Genomic DNA, 21,390 nt, shown 5'->3' on the forward strand with positions numbered 1-21,390 from the left:
GATTGTGCTTTTGTTCGGACTGTGTACTCTGGTTACAGTAGCTGCTGAACTACACACATTACAATTTGCCAGTTTGGCCCTGATGTAGAGCTCAGCAGAAATGTGAGGAGGAAAAAAAAATATTTTTCTATTGCAGTGGTGTACATACAGTCAAATCATCCCGGTTTCCCTCCGCCATCTGTCCTTTTATAATTTGTTGGTGCTTTACATTTCTGTTGGCTTTGTTGGTTTCAGGAGCTTCTAAATTGAGCTCTGCTTTGGAGATGTACTTTATACCAATGGGAAACATTCTCTCTCTCTCTCTCTCTCTCTCTCTCTCTCTCTCTCTCCTCCTTCTTCTTCTTCTTCTTCATTTTGGACTCAGTGGAAGTGTGATGTTTACATGTACAGATTTTTGAAATTCTCATTTTTGTTTTTGTTCTTGTTTGCTCATTATTTGTTTTGTCTGAAAGCAGTTTTTCTCCTTCCTGCTCTCATACAATACTTAATTTAATCAGATTTCTTGTTTATTGAAGGGAAATGGAAACGTGTCTGAGTAAAAGTTTGTGTTCATTTCAGCAGTGCTTATAAAAGTGAGTCCTATTTTGCTTTGCTCTGATCCCGCTTTCAAACTGCTGACAGCAGGAAGACAAAATGAAGGCTCACTGTAAAACGATCCTCTGTTCTGACTGAAAGCCAGTACACGGCAGTCCATTTCTTTGCAATTAAAAGCCTTTCCATGCCCTTCACTGGGCTCGCAACAAGTATTAAATTACAAAAACAGACTGAAAACCTCAGGTAAATGACTACTATTTATGTGATTGTAAGTCTTACTGGCAGCCCATTTCCCTCTTTAATACCACATAAATTATATTAAATGATTATTCCTTTTTATATTTATTGTGTTCTGTATAACAGTTGAGACCTTTTTCAGTACATGTGGCTAAATATTTTAATTCTTTTGAAAAGTGACAAATATATATGTGAAGAAGCTGAAAGATTTAAAAAAAAAAATCAATTTCTGTTTGATTAATTAGAAACAGCATGGGTGACTCCTAACATATCACTTTGATTAAAGAAAACCAATGATTTAAAATGATGCTTTCTCCAAGTGGGTTGTCACTACTGAGGTTTAAAAAAAAAATGTCTTCAAACATGACATTGTGTCTTTTTTTCCCCTCCCAAGCTGTTTGTCTGAAAGCTAAATATGCTAATAAAATTGTGTGCTATATATCCAGCTGCCCGTGAACATGTTTGATTTGTTGAGCAGGGCAGGCTGTAGAGGGAGCCGCTGCTATCTTGGAATCATAATATACTCCTCCAGGGTCAAAGGGCAGTAATCTAAAACATTTCGTGCTGTTTCATCCGGGTATTTTTAAAATTCTATTTGCTATCCATTTTCTATACCGCTTATCCTACTGGGTCGTGGGGAACCTGGAGCCTATCCCAGGGAGCATCGGGCACAAGCTGATGTACACTCTGGACAGGGTGCCAATCCATCGCAGGGCACAATCACATACACATTCACATACCCATTCATACGCTATGAACACTCTGGACATGCCAATCAGCCTACCATGCATGTCTTTGGACTGAGGGAGGAAACCGGAGTACCCGGAGGAAACCCCCACAGAACACACAGGGCAGCGACGGGAACAGAACCCCTGACCCTGGAGGTGTGAGGAAAACATGCTAAGCCACCGTACGCCCTTGTTTTCACCATGTTTAACTTCATTAAAGATTCATACTGATCATTCCTGTGGCCCAGAATTAGTCTTAACGTTGGCAATAGTATTAATAATTTAGGTTGTAACGGGCAGATACACAGTATCAGTAAGTAAATTGCCAAAAGTGCCAACCACTGTGAGTGAGTTCAGGGAGAGCTCTTCACTTACTTGCAGTTGAAAACATTTACCTACACAATCAAGCATATGTTTTTTCATCAAATAAACAATACCTAAATATATATTATATATATATATATATATATATATATATATATATATATATATATGTGTGTGTGTGTGTGTGTGTGTGTATTCAAAATACTAGCTATTAGAAAAAAAAAATTAAATATAAAGTTGACAAAATGCCACCAATAACTTACATTTTTTATTTCCACCTATTGGGGAAAGTTATAAAAACTATTCAGAAAAAAAGGTTATGCTGTCCCGTCAAAGGTCAAAATATAGACAAAGGATTGACCTCTGAAGTTCCTGAATTGTCTCTTGAAATGTTCTATGTAAAACCGTACAAGTATTTTTCAAAGAACACACTTGCATAATCTACCAACAAAAGCTTGGGCTAAAAATTTTGAAGATAAAGATCCTAAACTTTATTTACAACAAAGGTCTTTTGAACACACCTATCTGTAAGGTGGAAGGCCCTCCAAGTGCACATATTTCTGAATGAATATCCTAGTTGTAACCTTATTCTACAAACAGAGCATTTCAAAGCTTACAGTTAACCCAGGTAGGTTATATTCAATTAACTAGATAAATAACATTTTACGATGAGTGAATCAACATTCGTCATGTTCACTGGGAACATAAATCGTCTCGTACTCTTAAGCACATTGATTATTAAATGACTATTGACTATTAAATAATTATTAAATGAGTCATTTACTTGTATGTAATGTAAGATTATTGCATAATGTATGACTACAGCTTGAAAATGGTATTGAGTATAAAAGGGGGGAAATCCTTTACAAAGTAGCTAATAAAGAGACCAAAGAGAATTTTATATATATATAAAAATATTGTATTATTATATTATATTATAGTAATATTAGATTATTATTGTATTGTAATAAACAATGTTGTTAAAAAAAATAATAATAATAAAAAAAGAACAATGACCCTGAGCTGACGTGGAATCCCAACAAAACAATGTGCTGTAACTCCTTTAATAGAACATTCCCCGGCTACACAAGTAATTACACAAAAAATGCATAAATTTTCCATTCATGCATATAAAGATTTATTTACCACAAGAGCCTAGCAAAAAAAAAAAAAAAAAAAAAAAACCCCATCATTAAAAAAAAAAAAAAAAGGGGGAAATCATGACCTCGTGGTACGCATTGAACACGGCTGGAGGAGAGCAGAACTGAGAAACGCTCAGACCCGCGCGGGTTTGTTCCTGGGAAAACACACCGGATGCTGCGCACTATCATCATCATCATCATCATCATCATCATCATCATCACCAGCGGCGGGAGTGATGATACGGGTGAAAGGCGATATATCTCTCCCATCGCGCAGGATGGTCTTTGCGGGCCGTGAGCTCAATTCTCCTCTCCTTATCTCTGCGTCTCGTGCAGCTCAAGTGCGGCGCTATGTTTCCGCGTTCCCAAAGCGCGCTCATTTCTGCGCTACTCATCCATCCCTACACCAAACCGGTTTCACCTGATTCTCCGCTCCGCTGGCTCGCGTAGCGCTGACTGTACTACAAAAAAGAGGGCGAGAGACACCTTACAGAGCTATAACGAGCCTTAATGAAGAAGAAGGACGCGCGGGATCTGTGATCGGTTTATTCTGGTCGCTGGACCGTTCTTGACGTGCGCCGTCGGAACCAGGAGTGGAGTGGAGTGGAGTGGAGTGGAGGGGAGGAGGGGTGGAGGGAGGAAATAGAAAGGAAAGACTGCGGGTGGAATGGAGCAGTGCTGCCGCGCGTGCATGCCCTGTCTAAACCGCTTGTGGAACTGGTTATGGCCTGAACTGTACTATCCGAGCGGTACTCCGGCGGCGGAAATCCGCACGGTGTCGGGGGAGCTCCGCGTGCCGCAGCCCAAGAAGCGGCCTGCGCAGCTTTACGCCGCCCTGTACGACTTCGAAGCCCGCAGCGAGGAGGAGCTGTCGGTAAAAGAAGGAGACAAGCTGTCGGTAATCGAAAAGCGAGGGAATTATGTGCTGGCCAAAAAACTCACAGGAAGCCTCGAGTCCGGCCTGGTACCGGCCAACTACATCGCGATGCTGCAGGACGAATTTGCTAAATACAAGTAAGTGAGTAAAATATTGCAGGATGGAGGCTGGGGCTCTGCTGCTACCCCTAGTGCTCACACTGAAACTGCTCGGTGGGAAAGTAAACACACTGAAATTATCCCCCCCCCCCCCCCCAAAACCCAGCTCAGTGAAGTCCACTCCATGCCTACTACCTATTTGTTTGTTTGTTTGTTTTGTTTAGTTTCATTTATTACCGATTTATTACATATTCTATGTTTTTATCTCATTATTTTGGACGTTCCATCAAGAGTCCTAAAAAGCACTGATTGGTTTTATCTTTGGTTTTCATTACAAAGAACAGATTTAGGTCATTATAAATTTTTGTTCCCAATTCTCGAAAGTTGGTGCAAACAAAAATAAAAGTACCTGAATTCAGCTTAGGAACCTTTTCATTGCTCGCCTACACCCTAGTACAAATTGATGCCCATTGTTTGCATTGTTATCTTGAGCAGAACAATAGACGATAACAGGCAGGCTGATATCACACACACACACTTAAAACCTGTTACAATTACACTGAAACCATGCAAAGTCATCACACACACAGCAAGCGAGTGCACATGTGACCTCACCCATGCGTATTCTGCTGTTATGGTTCCCAGGCTTTGTTTGTCCTGAAAACTGTGCTGGTATAAGCACAATGAAATTCCTGTGTACCAAATAGCCATAGCAAAGTAGTATATTGCATATTAGATATACAGTATAATATACTACTTGTATAAGATATTACTGAAGAAGATATACTTTGTTTACGCATCAGGAGATTACTGTACAGTACATTACATTACATATACAACAAATAATAGAAAATCATGTGTGTAATGTACATATTACAAATAATATCATTTGTCTAATTTAGTTTGTGATTTGTGTTTGTGTGTGTGTGTGTGTGTGTGTGTGTGTGTGTCAGATGGTACTATGGGAACATAAACAGACAGAAAGCTGAGAAGCTGCTTTTGGGTCCCCAAAATAAAACAGGTTCTTTCCTAGTTCGAATCAGTGAAAGTCACAGTGATGAATACACCATCTCAGGTGAGACAGCCGTAATATTTATCTTCCACCCATCCCTGATCACTGCCTTGCATGTTCTCACTTGCTTTATTGAGTGGTGATGCTTTATTATGAGTAATGTCTGCACCTTCTTCTCCTAGTTCTTTTGCTCCTTTTTGTCGTGTTCATTTTCGCCCCCTGATGAACAATAGCCCAGTCCTTGCCTCTGCAATTGTCTCAGTATTTCCCATAATATCCAGCCACCAATTCATTATTTTTCTGTATGCATTTTCGTACACCTTATTGGTCAGCTCGCATCTCTTACTTACTGAGTCAGCAGTTCTGTTTCCATGTTGGAGAGTATGTGCTAGATTTATCTTTATCATCCTCATAGCAAAATGCTTTACATTAGAGGAAAAATTGTGGAATATTTCTTTAAAACAAATGTTGAATAATGCTATTATTGGTTGAAAAGGATCACAGAACTAGGCTGGTTTTAGTTTTAGGAACCGAGAATCAGTTTGAGAATCCGTTTGAGGAACAACGCTCTATAGTGATCTACTATATAGTGAGATTTTGAATCACAGGTGCAAAATCTTTGATGTCATGCACTGTAATAGCTCTTTCATTCTTACAGTAGTGCACTGTTGTATTTTAAACAGTCCCAACAGAAATCATCTATACATCATTTGACAGATTGTATTACTTGTTTCACAGCCAGGAGTGAAACCGCTGTCTTCCATTTCCGTATCCATCGTTCTTCAGTCGGTGCTTACTTTGTGTCTGATAAAATCTCCTTTGCCACTTTGGAAGAGCTTATCAAATACTATCAGAACAACCCCAAGAGCCTGGGATGCCCCCTGGACCAGCCGTGCGTACAGGAGGTAAGATATTCCCATTATTAACCATATAGCAAATTGTCATTGTTGACATAGCAAATATGCACACTTAGAAAGCAAGGTTCAGTTTTGTATTGGAGGAAACTGTAAAGGTTCTTCATACACTGATCAGCCATAACATTAAAACCAACTGCCTAATAATGTGCAAGTCTCCTTGTGCCACCAAAACATCTCTGACCCGTCGAGGCATGAACTCCACAAGACCTCTGAAGGTGTGCTGTGGTATCTGGCACCAATATGTTAGCAGCAGATCCTTTAAGTCCTGTAAGTTGTGAGGTGAGGCCTCCATGGATCAGACTTGTTTGTCCAGCACATCCCATTGATGCTCAATCAGATTGAGGTCTGGGGAATTTGGAGGCCATGTCAACACCTTGAACTCTTTGTCATGTTCCTGAAACCATTCCTGAACAATTTATGGTCTGCAGCAATGTTTAGGTAGGTGGTACGTGTCAAAGTAACATCCACATGAATGCCAGGGCACCTGTCAAGGATTGGGATATATTAGGCAAGGAAAAAGTCAGTTCTCGAAGTTGAGGTGTTGGAAGCAGGAAAAATGGGCACATGCAAGTATTAATGTGTAGTGTAAGGATTAAAGTTTCCCAGCAGAACATTGCCTAGAGCATCACACTGCCTCCGTCGGCTTGCCTGCTTTCCAAAGTTCATTCTGGTGCCATCTGTTCCCTAGGTAAGCGATTCATCCGACCGTCCACATGATATAAAAGAAAACAGTCAGATAGCAGACTAGGCCACCTTCTTCCATTGCTCCATGGTACAGTTCTGATGCTCATGTGCCCATTGTAGGTTCTTTCGGCGGTGGACAGGGGTCAGCGGACAGGTCTGTGGCTACGTAGCCCCATACACAGCAAGCTGCGATGCACTGTGTGCTTCTGACACATTAACACTTTCAGCAATTTGTGCTACAGTAGCTTTTCTGTGGGAACCACTGCATACCAGGATCATGCCACAAGACCTGCCATTTTGGAGATACTCTGATCCAGACGTCTAGCCATTACAATTTGGCCCTTGTCAAAGTCACTCAGATCCTTACTCTTGCCCATTTTTCCTGCTTCCAACAACTCAACTTCGAGAACTGACGGTTTCCTTGCCTAATATATCCCACCCCTTGACAAGTGCCACTGTAACGAGATAATCAATGTTATTCATGTCAACTGTCAGTGGTTTTAATGTTATGGCTGGTTGGTGTAGAACCCCATAATAGATGTTTTCAATTTAACAACAGGTACCAAGTAGAACATTATGAAGTTCAAAACATGAACGATTCAAAGATCCTCCAAGGAACTCAGTTTATTACTGTAAATTATGATTTAAAATAATTTTGATGTGTTTTTTATGTGTTTATCAAATAGATTAAATAGACATCATATCTACCTTTTATTTTTATTTTTAAACAAGTGTTTCCATATACCACATTGAGCTCCTACATTTCAGTAAAACTCCTGCACTTCTGTCACATTTACTACTTAGTATTAGAGTAGTATTTCACTACAGTAATATAGCACTACTAATTTATGAAGGCATTATTCACTGTCTTTTTGATTTTGTGTTATATTTCAATCATTAGCTGAAATGAGTACCTTGACAACCCAATGAAGTCATTTCTGACTGAATATCATAAGATGTTTTTCAGAAATCAATTTCCATTTATTTTCTCTAAGATTCTCATTACTTATAAAACAGTACATTGCTTTAGAAGTATTCTCAAATGCTTTAGACATATGAGAAGGGTATTATCTCAAGTGTAAAGTAGCTCTTGATTTTTATTGCATATATTTTCCTTAATTACAATGGACAATGTGATTGTATTTCATCATATGCTTTGTTATTTCAATTCAAATAAAATTTGCACATCTTGAAGTTTTGAGTTATCTTTGAATTAGCGGAAATATATCAGTTTCAAATATTTTTTTTTTGTTTTATCCATGATACATGTACACAGAAGCATAAAAACATTCTTTTCATACTCACATCAGTGAATTAGGAATGGAAATTGCTGTATCAGGTTTAATGCCACACCTTAAAACAGGTCATTCGGAAAGTATGGCTCTTTTCTCTCATTCAGATGGCCTTTTGAAATGACAGTTTCACTGTAAAGGTGTTGTCTTTTATATATGAAGTTTCATAAATATCCACAATTCTGATATTGGGGTCATATTATAGGCTTTGTAGATAAGAGAGAAGTAAGGTGATCTCCAAATACTTAATGTGTGTGTGTGTGTGTGTGTGTGTGTGTGTGTACATGTGTTTTTGTGTACAGAGGGAGCTGTTTGACATGGAGCCATGGGAGACACCGAGAGAAGAGTTTAAGCCGATCAGGAAACTTGGGGAAGGGCATTTTGGCGAGGTATGGGAAGCTGTATGGACTACTAAGAAACAGAAAGTGGCCATTAAAATGTTGAAACAAGGTGAGTTCATTATTTTTTTTATTTGCACATCAAGCCACTCCTTACTTCTCCTCACTACACACTCCTAACATTACTAAGTAAATACTCAGTATTTTCTTTTCAGGCAACTCACACTGTTCTGATGTCTGTTGTTTAGTCCATGTGAAACAGCATCACTATTCATGCTGCAGTTCTGAATTATGTTTGCATTTATTACTTTGGCAGATGCTACAAGTGTAAAGAGTAGATATAGTGAAACAGTATACTTAAAATACTGGAACGCTAAGGTTTGACCATTCATTCATTCATTCATTCATTCATTCATTAACTGCTTTATCCTGGTCAGGATTGTGGTGGATCCAGAGCCTATAAAAGAAACACTGGGAACAAGGCAGGAATAAACCCTGGATGGGATGCCAGTGCCCTCACCCATTCACATACTCATTCACTCCTAGGAAAATTATTTTACAATCCAAAAAAATTTATTGGACAATCCACCTACTGGCATGTTTTTGGGTTGAAAGCATGAATGGAGGTCTGGCAAGGGTAGTTCCTGGCCGTGGAGTACTAAACTGTTATCTTATCTTGGTTGTTGTTATTATAGTCTTTGATAAATAAGTTCAGAATTATGACTGGACATTGCTGTTATGTAAAACATAATCAGTGGGAAAATCTCCATGTCACTACATGCACATGTTTGCGTCATTACTGTAACAACCATGTAGCTGACACTTTTCTTGTGTTTTCATATCTGTGCTACAGGGGCAGTGTTTGCTTAAAGGCTTTGGGCTGGAAGATTATTCTAAAGCAGTTCATATTCCAGAGCCACCATCTAGGGCTGTAGAACTTGAGTCCAGTCTCGACTCTTGAGTCTCAAGACATTTTCTGTATTTACTTGGATTTGTTATTAATCGCACATGTAGATGTTGACATGCTGTTTTCTGTTTTGTTTTGATTTTCATTCAATATTATCTGCACTTGCTTGATAAGTGCAATGTTGTCAGCCATTCAATGATGTTTCACTCCTTTAACGTTTCCTGGTGGCGGAGCAATGGTTTTGCAGTTACTGGCATTGGTACTTGGACTTGTTTAAGTCTTGGGCATTTGTCTCGCAAAACATGGACTTGGTCCCAACTTTGTAATAATAATGTTTCTGTCGTCTTTTCTTGCCTTGCTCTAGACTTGTTCTTTTCTTGACTCACACTAGTCCTAGTCCTCGGCTAGTCCTAGCCATGGACTTGACTTGAACTTGACAATGGCAGTCTTGATAGTCGACAGCCCTACCACCAAGCTGCCATTGTTGGGTCCTTGAGCTATAATAAGCCTTCAATTAAAAGTCACTTTGAAGAAAAGCGTCAGTCAAATAAATAAAAATGTAGATATGCAAGCAAGTGTGACTACAATCTGAGCAAACTAATCAGATTTAGGAATTTATACTTTGCAATCTGGACACATAGTCTAAAATATTATTTGATACTTAAACCAGACTTCTTGTCATTTAAATCAGGAGATTTCAGTCTTATGTTCAAAATGTTGGTGCGGCTACAGACATTCATACCAACGAAACCGGAATCACAGCTGCCAATTAGGTATGTCAGCTATTTGTCTGTGATGAATGCCTGCAGCCACACTGGCCCTTTGTGGGTAAGAAGAAGAGTCCTGATATAGAATTTGTCGGAGAGTAGAGCTGGCCATCCATGTGCTTTATATGGTCATAGTGAGAGCACTTTAAATGAGGAACCGAAAGAAGTAATTGTCATAAGTCCCACTTCCTGTATTCTCACACCTGGGACACACCCCCCTCACACATACACCTGTTTAGCCACAGCCGCAAGTGCTTTGTTACCACAGAGAGGAAGTTTTTATAAATGAGTGGCAGTTTGCCACATAATGCCATATTCCTTCCTTGTTCTTCATCCATTTCAGCTCCCAGGCCCCACATGCTTATTAATGTAAATAATAATTACTTACTTCATATTTTTTTCCCCAAAAAACATTAGATAACAGTGTGGAGTTGATCTGATTGCATGAGAAATACGTTGTTTGAGACATGCTGGAAACATTTTTGCTGTAGTCATTAGTTTTCATTCTACGTGGGAGAATTTAGCCACCATGGTTACAGAACCCGGGAATTTCTAGGCTTTTGTTTGTTTGTTGAACTTGTGTTCCTTACTTTCCATAGTACATCTTACCTTGTACAAGATGTTATCTTAGCATGCTTGTGCAGAATCACCAGGGATTTCCAAAAAGAATGCAGGATCAGATTCAGCACAGTCAATGGTAATTACACCTACTACACGTAATTTTAGTTTTAGTTATCATCCTCCATATGCAACACCATATAGGAATCAGAACCTTTTATAATACATAGTCGCACCATTTTATGACCCACAGACAACAAAAGATGCTGGTTATCTGTACAGATGATGCTCTTCTTTTGGCTTCGGTTAGCTCTCTTCTACACAAACTGATGATACAGTGATACACGGGTGGTCAATTACTTATTGTCCCTTGAGATTTACCAAACATGGATGGCCATGCCTTTCATTTTCATAGACCAAAGTTCATATTTAGTTACTATTTTATCTTTATTCAAAACATCTGTTTTGTGCCCAGTTGTAAAACTACTCACCACTGAAATGACGTCTTGCAGGTAGACCTGTTATCAGCAAGCATTTTGGAATTTTGAAGGCTGTCTGGTGCTGCACATGCAGAGTCAGGCAAAGTAGATCTGTTACATTTTGCAATCACACACAAAATCAGCTCACAAATATAAACAATGTGGCCCACAGCTCTGTATCAAATCCATACCAGCATGGAAGTCTGAATACCACAAGTCTGGGAAAGAATGATCTGAGCCTAGTTTTCCAAAAAGACCTTAATGGCAAAACATCATGAGATAATACACTATAAGGCCAAAGGTTTGTGGACACCTGACCATCACACAACCATATGTGGGAATTCCCCAGACTGTTACCACAAAGTTGGAAGCACACAATTTTTTTCTTTGTATATGAGGTCTATAAAGACAGGGTTTGCCTAGGCTGGAATAGAAGAACATGAATGGCCTGCACAATACAGTGACCTCAACCCCACTCATCTTTGGGATGAACTGGAATGCTGACTGCGCCCAAGGCCTCCTCGTCCAACATCAGTGTCCTACCTCACCAATGCTCTTGTGGTTGAATGGGCAAATGGCCAAAGCTATGTTCCAAAATCTAGCAGAAAGCCTTCCCAAAAGAGAAGAGGTTATTATAACAGCAAAGCGGGTGGGACTACATCTGGAATGGGATGTTCAGGAAGCATGTATGGGTGTGGCCAAACCTTTGGCCATATAATGTTTGTAGAAACAGCTTAGATAAGCTTAATTATTCAATATTTCTTGGAAATCCATATTTGCTCCCTTGAATGTCATCTTCTATACCATGGTTTCTTGAAACAGATTTTATTGAATCTTAAAGGGGGCATGTGTATTCATGTAGTCATTTTTGGCATATTTTTGATTATTGCTACATGCAGTGAATCAGTAATAAATAACTTATTCTACTCAAAATATAATACAAATTATCCTATGATGATCTTAAATCATATATTATACAGAATGTGGTGTTTCCATAATTATATATTGAATAATCCAGGCATAAAAGTTGATCCACAGATCCACAGTGTCATAATCTTGCTCCCTTATTATTGTTAAAGTTCCAGTTAACCAGAATTTACTGGAAAAGGACTTCATGTACTATAATGTAAAGTTTTAAAAGGCAAACTGTTCTAGTCGATGTGTAAACATTTGTCTTTCTCTTTCCTGCCTGTAGAGGACACCAAACTGGATGAGTTTGTGAAGGAAGTCCATGCACTGAAAAACCTGCACCACCCAAAGCTCATTCAGCTGCTTGCACTGTGTACACGGGGAGAACCTGTCTACATCATCACTGAACTCATGGCCAATGGCAGCCTCAAGTCCTACCTTGCCAGTAAGCGATCCTGGGAAAACTTTTCTTTTCAAAGAAATTTGCATTTAGAAGTCACGCATAGCTCCTTTATGAAAAAGAACAGAGAGAATATTATCGTTCTCATTCCGTATAAAACGTTCAATTAAAATTTGCATTGAAACCAAAGTTTAAATGTGGCCTTAAATTACAGTTATATATTTATATACTCTCAACTTAACCATCACAGTTTGCCCTTTGAGGAGTTTGAAACAAATGGCACTTTGTCGTTTTACTTTGTCACTTTGATTTTATGGAGTACAATATCAGGTAGAAGGTAGTCGTCCATATGTTCTTTTTTGCAATAGCATCTAAAACCAAATTAAACATTAGGCATAAACCAATTACAGTATAGTCTTTTTAAAAAACCTTTTACTGTATAAACATTCCATGTTGTCTGTGCAAAGGTGCAATATACCATCTGTGTACTGAAAGCTGTAAGGTAAACGCCCATAGGTTCACACATACCTATGATTCTTTAGACATGCTCATCTAGAGCTTATTTTTCAAGTCATACACCTGTTAATTAGGCCATAGTAATCATAAGCTCTTGCATACTCCTGCAATTTGACTTTATCAGCTGTTTATTACTGTATGTAAATGTTTTAAAGATCGTATCATATAAGCCTAGTTGTTTCCTGACAGTCATTGTGACACAATGTCTGTCTCTTCCTGGAAAGAATGCTGTAGGAATATATTGACTAACAAAGTTCACATTAAAGCATGTAACATAGAGAACATCAAGCTTAGTATAGAGCACTGCTACATTATGCAGTTACTTAAGGATTGTCTCTGTGCTGCAGGATTTGGGGGTAAAAAAAAAACACCCATATTGTATATTATTAAGAATGCTTTCAGTGGAATCAAGGGAGCTTGTTTTTTCTTGGCATGGACTTTTCCATTAAATAGAAATGATGGTTTCAGGAAATAATACACTTTTGTCAGAAACTAATTTAAACATTGATTCCAGGTGACAATCTTGTTCTGTCTTTATTATCACCTAAAACAGAACAAAGCCAAATCCAGATACTTGCCTGGCCTGTGGGATTAACAGATGAGCTGAATCATGACTCCTTTTACAGATTCAGACTTTTAAAGCTATGAGAATTGTAATTATTCTTGTAACGACAAACGTTTCATATTAGAGAGCCATACAAGGTCTACAGGAGACTGGAGGATTGATCAGGAACATAATTAAAAGGATATATTAGGTGATTGCTACTTAGAGTAGCTACACTACACAGCCTGATCAGACCCTTCCCTCAGTAATGCTCTTGTGGCTGAATGAGCACAAATCTCCACAGCCACATTACAAGATCTAGTGGAAAACCTTCCCAAAATATATTTTATTATTTTTTTAATTCACAAAAGTACTCTGCTCTCATGGATATCAAACAATTGCAAACACAACACAGGTTTATCCAAAAAAAAAAAAAATCCGTTACACACCAAGTAACTACATACAATACAAAATTTGCCTCCAGGCCTGGTGATATTATATTGTATTGTATTGTATTGTATTTATTTATTTACAATTTATCAGTATTAGTGACTTAACTGTAGGACTCTTGAGATAACAAGGTAAACATTAGGTTATCTGGTGACACATGTAAAGGTTAGTAAATTGGCAAGTGTATAGCATGAACAAAGAAAGCAGAAGAATTTGCATGTCAGTGCAAGCAAACATCCTTAAAATCAGTCATAGGTAACCTGTTGCTGTTCCAAACCTGAACAGGTATTAGCCGATTCATGTAATATAATGAAACCCTGAGCTGAATCATTACTTGGTCTCAAGCTGTCCTGAAGGAAATATGCTGTGCTTGAGTAAGTTACGAGAGCAGTTGGGGAGTCCCAGTAAACAAACTTTCCCCTTTACTTATAGAGAGTTGCATGAGGGTGTGCAAAAAAAAAGTCACTATAAAATAATTTATAGTGACTTTTTTTTTGCACACCCTCATGCAACTCATTTTGTTCGTATTGTGTAGTGCTGTTTAAAACAATACTAAGCCATTTAAGGCGTAGCCTGCTTCATAGTTAACTTAATTTCATCCATGGGTCACTCACAATCACAATCACAGTAAATAGTAAAATAACATATTGTACATAAAGTTTGTGATTTGAATAGTGTGTAAAAACAGATTTAAAATTGTCTTAGTCTTACTGAAACTTCTTAAAGATTAAAAAAAATGTAAGGATTTTTTTTTTTTTTACAAAACTGCCAAACATATTGAATAACTGATCATCTTCGTCATTTAATGCATTATTAAAATTGCTGCATGTAGAGAGTGAATCGGTTACAGTTTACTTCTGATATTTTGCCTACTTCCTTTAACTTGAGAGTAAGTACCATTGGTTAGCAACCAGTTCATGCGAAGTCATGTTCAATGTGGTTCATTCCTCAGTTTGGATTTCCCCTAGGCATGAATAAGTGTAAAAATATGTTTGTGTTATGCTCTGTGATAGACTCCCATCCAGGGTGTATCGCTGCATTGTGCCCAGTGTTCCTGTTACAGGGTCAGGATCCAATGCGACTCTGACCAAGGATAAAGCAGTAACAAAATATGAATGAATGAATGAATAGTTTCCCTCCTGTAGGATTCCAGTAGTCATAGATATATTTATTTTTTCATTTAAACTGTAGCTATGATATCCTGACATTTAATGAACATCAAAACATATTTTTACTACTTAGTAGTACAAAAACCAATAATAAAGAATCTGATGAGTAAATCTTGATATTATCCTCGACTTTGAACTCAATTTTATATCACACACTGATAAGATTAAGTCACTAAGATTGACTTCTTTCACTTTAGGAACAGTACCACAGTCCTTCCTCTGCAAAAACGTTCACTCATTTGAACAGCCTAAAATAAAGAAGCTGGACTTTCTAGAAAACACAACCCTCAGAGTTGTGAAACAGTATTCTTAAATGTCAAATTATTAGTAGTATTATTACATATGGCCAGGTCCATAAATATTTGGACATCGACAAAGTTATTGTTACACTATCTGGCCAAATGTATGTGCACTCCCATATATGCCTATTCCAAAACCAGGGGCATGAACACAGAGTTACAGCTTTGTGGGAACAGTTTGGGGAGGAACTACATAGGTGTGATGGTCAGGTGTCCACAAACCTTTGGCTATATAGAGAATTTCATGAAATTAAATAATGGATATGATGCTATTTACATCCAAATCAGTTGAATGGCCTTGGAATTACAGCACATTTACACATAGTCCCACTTCCCCCACTTTAAGAGACCAAAAGTAATTGGACAAACTAATACAATATTTCATATTTAATACTAATATTTAAAATTAAAATCTTTGATCTCGTATTGATCTCATATTCATTATTTAATTTCAGCTCCAATATACTGTGGTACACAGCTAAAATAACATCATAATATTATATCCTAATATTCATGAACCTTATACAAGGTCTCTTGACACAACAAATATAGATTCAGTGAATAACAATAATTTCTCTGTCTTTTTCGCTCTCCCTTTGTACTGTAGCCCCAGAGGGACAGGTTTTGACCTCAGCTCATCTGATATACATGGCTGGTCAGGTTGCAGAAGGGATGGCCTACTTGGAGGACCGGCACATTGTCCACCGAGATCTGGCTGCCAGAAACATCCTGGTGGGAAGTGACCTGGAGTGTAAAGTGGCTGATTTCGGCTTGGCTCGTATTATAAAGGTAACACCTATAGTATAATTAAACTTTCCTTCCATAATACAGGTGATATTAATCTCCTACCACGCATCATGCAAATGGACTTGCTTAGATCCTGAAAAGTAGTTTATATTTAGACATTTAGTCAAAATGCTATGGCATGTATACACAAAGACTATTTTTCAATATACGTATATAGCATGTTCATTCCATTAAATTCACTTTGAATGTGAGAAAGTTGTTCTATAATTCAAATGTAGTTGACTGTACTGACCAGGATAAAGCATTTCCTAAAGAGGGATTAACTGGATGATACAGGAGATATTAATCTCCTACCACGCATCATGCAAATGGACTTGTACTAAAACAGAGGTGTTAAAAATAACAAATCATGTATGTTATTTAGACATCACCTGTGTGTCTAGTTAAGGACAACACATTTAGTGTTGCTTTCAACCCAATCGGTGTGTTAGTACATTTAGCACGTGCTGTGTGTTAGTACATTTCCATATAAAGATGTGTTAAGAATATTTTTTTTGTTGTTTATACTTTTTTCTCTAAAATTATCCTAAAATGCAGTTTGTTTGTACGCTAAAATTCTACTAAAATGCTCACAAAATAAACAAACAATTGCATGAACTTCGGGTGATATTTATTAAAATCATTAAAACATTTGACAGATGTAAGAATTGGAGTTGATGCATCTTCTTACAAATCTCCCTCCATCTGGGAAGACAAGAGTCCCACTCCCTTCCATTTGAAAAGATGTAAAAGAGCAAAAAGAGTGTTGCTTAAATTGTTAGCTACAAAATATGGACAAATGCCTTTGGGCTTTAACTGAGAAATTGCGTTACAGAATCCCAAAGTGTGTAATTTTGGAAATGTGTCCTCCACTCTCCAATGAACAAAATGGCACTGTAGACTTACTAGTAAAATCTAGCTGACTTGCGAAAATATTAATTTTCCAGACTTTAGCACCTCACTGCCAATTTTTTGCACAACGTAATTAAATCAACCAACATTACAGAGATGGTGGAAAGCATTACAACCTACTGTAACCCCATCCTATCTTTTTGTCACGTTAACCTTGTGAAGAACTTTTAGTCTCCACATTACTGAGCTAGCTAAGTTCCGTTAGCCACTGACTGTCTGCACCTGTTAACCAGCATTAACATTCACCCAATACATGAAGGAACATGGCCCTAACCCATCCTCCTAATGCTAATTACGACAGCTTGCCTTGTCCAAGACACTTGCTAAATGTCATTAACGTTAACCCATTCTCTGTATTACATCATAGCGAACAGCTGTAATGTTAGGCTATCATTAACTCTCAAAAAGGTAATGGGAATATCTAACATTAATGCAAGCTGTAGACTAAAGTAATGTTATCAACTCAGGTGAGCGTCTAGGTTAACATCACTCATCCCTACTGTGACTGGTGACAGCATCCAGCTAGCTAACCCTAACTCAGAGCCTCAGGTAAGATGCAGACCCAGAGAATTATAGAATAACCTCAGTCCATATTTCACAACCAACATAAACAGTAGTGTACCAGCACCACTGAGGAAGCAGTACATGATATTCACTGTTGAAGCTGTCGCGATAGGTAAAGTTAATTATCACTCGCTGAGTTACTGTTTTATAATGAATCAATTTTCGAGAGCTCCCTGCCTAAATATCACAAACTCGACCAGTCTGTTTCAGCAGCATTAACACTAAATAGTGATGAACGCTAACTTACTGGTCATTTGGTTTCCTCGCCTCAGGACTCTGCGGTCACAGTCAAAAGGTCAACGCAATGAACATTCACTTCGAGGTGAGTTTAGATTTGGATGATGATGTCAGCAGCACAGTCCGCAACGTGATTGGACAATAATTTAACACATGTTGTGTTGGTCACGCGTCAATTATTTTTCTTTTTTTTAACACATTTATTGAATAATTTAACACAACATGTTTTGAAATAGTAATAACACAAAAAGTGTGTAGGATATTAACACATACTTTCTGAGTGTAGATGAAGGATCTTAAGTCACTGCATTGCATGATTGTCACTGCATACAGTGTTCAGCAGAATTACTGGCACCCTTCATAAAATAAACAAAAATCTATAAAAAAATAATAATAACGATATAATCCAAATTTAGCCGGCACATGGCACAACTGGTTGTGTTGCCCATTCCAGTGTCCCAGGTTCAATCCTGAGCTTGAATATTTTCTGTAACTATGGATTAACTGTGACAACCAGAATAATCTTAAGTGTCCATATACTTTTTTTTTGTCTAATTTTGAACAGTATATCTATATCTATATATAACTTATATATATATATATATATATATATATATATATATATATATATATATATATATATATATTTAAAAATAATAATCAATTTTTGGGAAAGTTTTGCTTGTGGTATCTTTCTTAAAAAATAAATGACACTAGATTTGACGTTGTTTTCTAATGCAGTGAAATTCATACATTTGTAAACATGGATTAAGTGTCCAGATACTTTTGGGGGCCACTATATGTTCTTAAAAAAAAAACAACCCACAACTTAATTACTAATTAAATAGTAGTGTTTTCTGTATGTGCTGAAATTATTGACACCCATAAGAAATATTTTATATACATTTTCTTGAAATATGTTTTTTTATTATTATTTTATTTTATTTTTTTTTAGGTATCTCAGTTCCCGGGAACACAAAACAGTAAAAAAAAATACCATAAAGGATCATTAGAGCCATAATAAAAGGTTACATGTCTGACACAGAAATTTACCAGGAATTGGACCCATGAGCACACTATCCACTGCCCAGAAATAAACCGCCAAAGATCATGATTTTAGATTTGTGCAGTCGAGCTGATTCTTATGGTTCAAAATCAGAAAGCTGTTTGGAAGCTTTTGGAAGAAATAAACCCTTGCTAAAAGCTAAATGCAGTGCCTGAACTTCACCAAACACCATTAGAACTACAACTGGAATCTTGTCATGTGGTCAGATGAGGCCAAAATCAAACGTATTGGTCATGTACACCTTCAGCATGTTTGGGACTGCATACTTCTTTATGTATTTTGGCTGTTTTGTGGCTGCTGCTATATATATTTCATCCCAAATCCTGGTTGTCTCTGCTAGGAGGTTCAGGTCATAGATAAAGCTATCACTGAAATAATAAGCTAAACATACTTCTAAATCAACAAAACAAAAATGGCTAAAGAAACATGAAATCACTGATTTGCAATGACTATCTTAGTGTTTGGATTTGAACCGTACTGAAAAACCTGTGGTCTGAATCGAAGAGGGAAGTCCATGTGCACAAAGCTAAGAATATAAAGTAGCTTTAAATAGAGGAGTGGGACTTGACACTTAAGTGTCTTCAACCTTGGTAGACATTACAGGCAGAGACTCTGTTCTGCTATTATTCTTTCCAGAGCAGACATCACAAAATATTCTAAGAGGGTCAATGAAAGTAGTGTTTTGTAGAAATAAATGTATCAGTATGTACACATGTGATTGCAGGACAGCGTGTACACAGCCAGTAGGAACACTAAGATCCCTGTGCGGTGGACAGCTCCTGAAGCGGCTTTGCACCAGCGCTTCTCTGTTAAGTCTGATGTCTGGTCCTTTGGAGTGCTGCTCTATGAGATTATGTCACGGGGGAAGATGCCGTACGAGGGTAAGAATGCCTTACTCTTAGTTCACCTGCTATTCATATGACATAAAACACATGTTTTATGTTTTTGTGCACGTTCTCCCTGTGTCCACATGGGTTTCCTCTGGGTTCTCCAGTTTCCACCCGCATCATGACAGTAGTTCGGTTAGCTATGTGAAATTTCCCCCATAAGTGTGAATGTGTGTGTACATGATGCCTTGCGATGGACTAGTGTACCATTCAGGTGGTATTCCCAAATCGCACCCAGCATTCCCAGGATAGGCTCTGGATCCACTGCGACCCTAAACAGGATAAACTGGTTGGATGCATGAATCCACAACTGAGTTTGTAGGGGAAAAAAAATTATGAAGCAGATAACCATTCACAAAGGTTAACATTGTGGTTAGGGGCAGAGCTAGCATGTACTAATTTTATTTATATGAAATTTAACACAATTCAACCACATCGCCCTGTCTTTTTCAAATTTTTACCATTTTTCCCATGAAATCATGTTTGATATACAAAGCATAATAATAGCATAAAGAAAGACATAAAGAAAGGCTCAAATAAACACAGTAACTCTCAATATATAACAGTCCTATTAAGTGCTGCAGCTAAATGATTGATTTTGGCAGCAGGTATAAGGAACGTTACATGGAATGAAAACAAAAACTGAACAGGAACGAAATGTTTCATTAAACATAATTGAAACATGAATAAAATTACTATTCCATTTTTTTCCATTTCAGTGTGATTTCAAATAAGTATTGCCTAAAGCTAAACATTTTTCCTGGACATGTGACTACAGGAAGATATTATTTATTCTCTAGGTGTAGAGTAGGCTAGCATATGTAATAAACATTTTTAACCATTCTTTTATTTCATACCAACTGGTTTCCAACTAAACAGGGGGTGGGGGTGGGGGCGTGGAACACTGGAACAGGAACGTCAAAATATCATTTCTGTTCTGACTGAAACAAAATGAAATACAAGTTATTTTTAATCCATGTTTGGCAATTTCACATATGGCAATAGACTGGGCCATATTTAACTCCAGCACCAAAATATTAACCAACTGCATGTTATGTAATTTCTCAATAGTGAATGGGTGAACTGTACTAATTGATTAATAATCCTATATATGATTAAGAATTCCTCCCTTTTCTTGTAAGCATGTATGCACAACTCTTTAATCTCAAATAGCACTTGTTCATTTCCTTCTTCAGGTAAAACCAATAAGGAAGTGTTGGAGATACTTGCTTCAGGTTACAGATTGCCATGTCCAGGTCGCTGTCCTCCCAATATCTACCGCATGATGATGGAGTGCTGGGCAGCTGAAAGCAGCAAACGACCATCATTTCATGCACTGCACAGCCAACTGGACAATATCTACTCCAGAATCTACTACAAAACCATTGAGGTGTAGAACCTAAGTCTGATGAGGAGCACAAAACAGTCACACAGGAGAGCAAATGACGGGATTTACTGATGGTTTACTGATGCCGGCTCAGATAGAGACTGATGGCCTCTCCCTGCCAAAACTGTATTTATGAATGATGGGGGGTTTTTTTTATGATGAAGTGCAATAATGTAAAGGAACAGAAAAGAAAAGCAGAAAAGACGTACAGCAGTGGCATGGTCAATTGCTGACCAATCTGGTCTGTATGTGATGTGTCTTGGGTTTTTTGGGTGGTGATCCCTAACAGTGTTCAGCCTGTGTTGTTCTCCACTGCTGCCCACACAGAGACTCAAGCTTTAGGATCAATAGTAGTCTAGCTAATCAATTT

The 21,390-nt window shown here is 37.8% G+C and overlaps 1 protein-coding gene across 1 annotated transcript; it reads left to right on the forward strand.

The window, feature by feature from the left end:
* The first annotated feature begins 3,632 nt into the window (after window positions 1-3,632).
* Window positions 3,633-21,182, forward strand: srms (src-related kinase lacking C-terminal regulatory tyrosine and N-terminal myristylation sites). Its single transcript, XM_053642675.1, has 8 exons — window positions 3,633-3,979; window positions 4,894-5,015; window positions 5,691-5,857; window positions 8,148-8,295; window positions 12,090-12,248; window positions 15,789-15,970; window positions 19,471-19,627; window positions 20,830-21,182. Exons 1-8 carry the CDS (start codon window positions 3,633-3,635, stop codon window positions 21,027-21,029), a joined length of 1,482 nt encoding a protein of 493 aa, XP_053498650.1. The 3' UTR covers window positions 21,030-21,182.
* Window positions 21,183-21,390: the final 208 nt, after the last annotated feature.

The sequence above is a fragment of the Ictalurus furcatus genome, chromosome 15, assembly GCF_023375685.1.
Source record: "Ictalurus furcatus strain D&B chromosome 15, Billie_1.0, whole genome shotgun sequence".
Taxonomy (NCBI): Eukaryota; Metazoa; Chordata; class Actinopteri; order Siluriformes; family Ictaluridae; genus Ictalurus; species Ictalurus furcatus.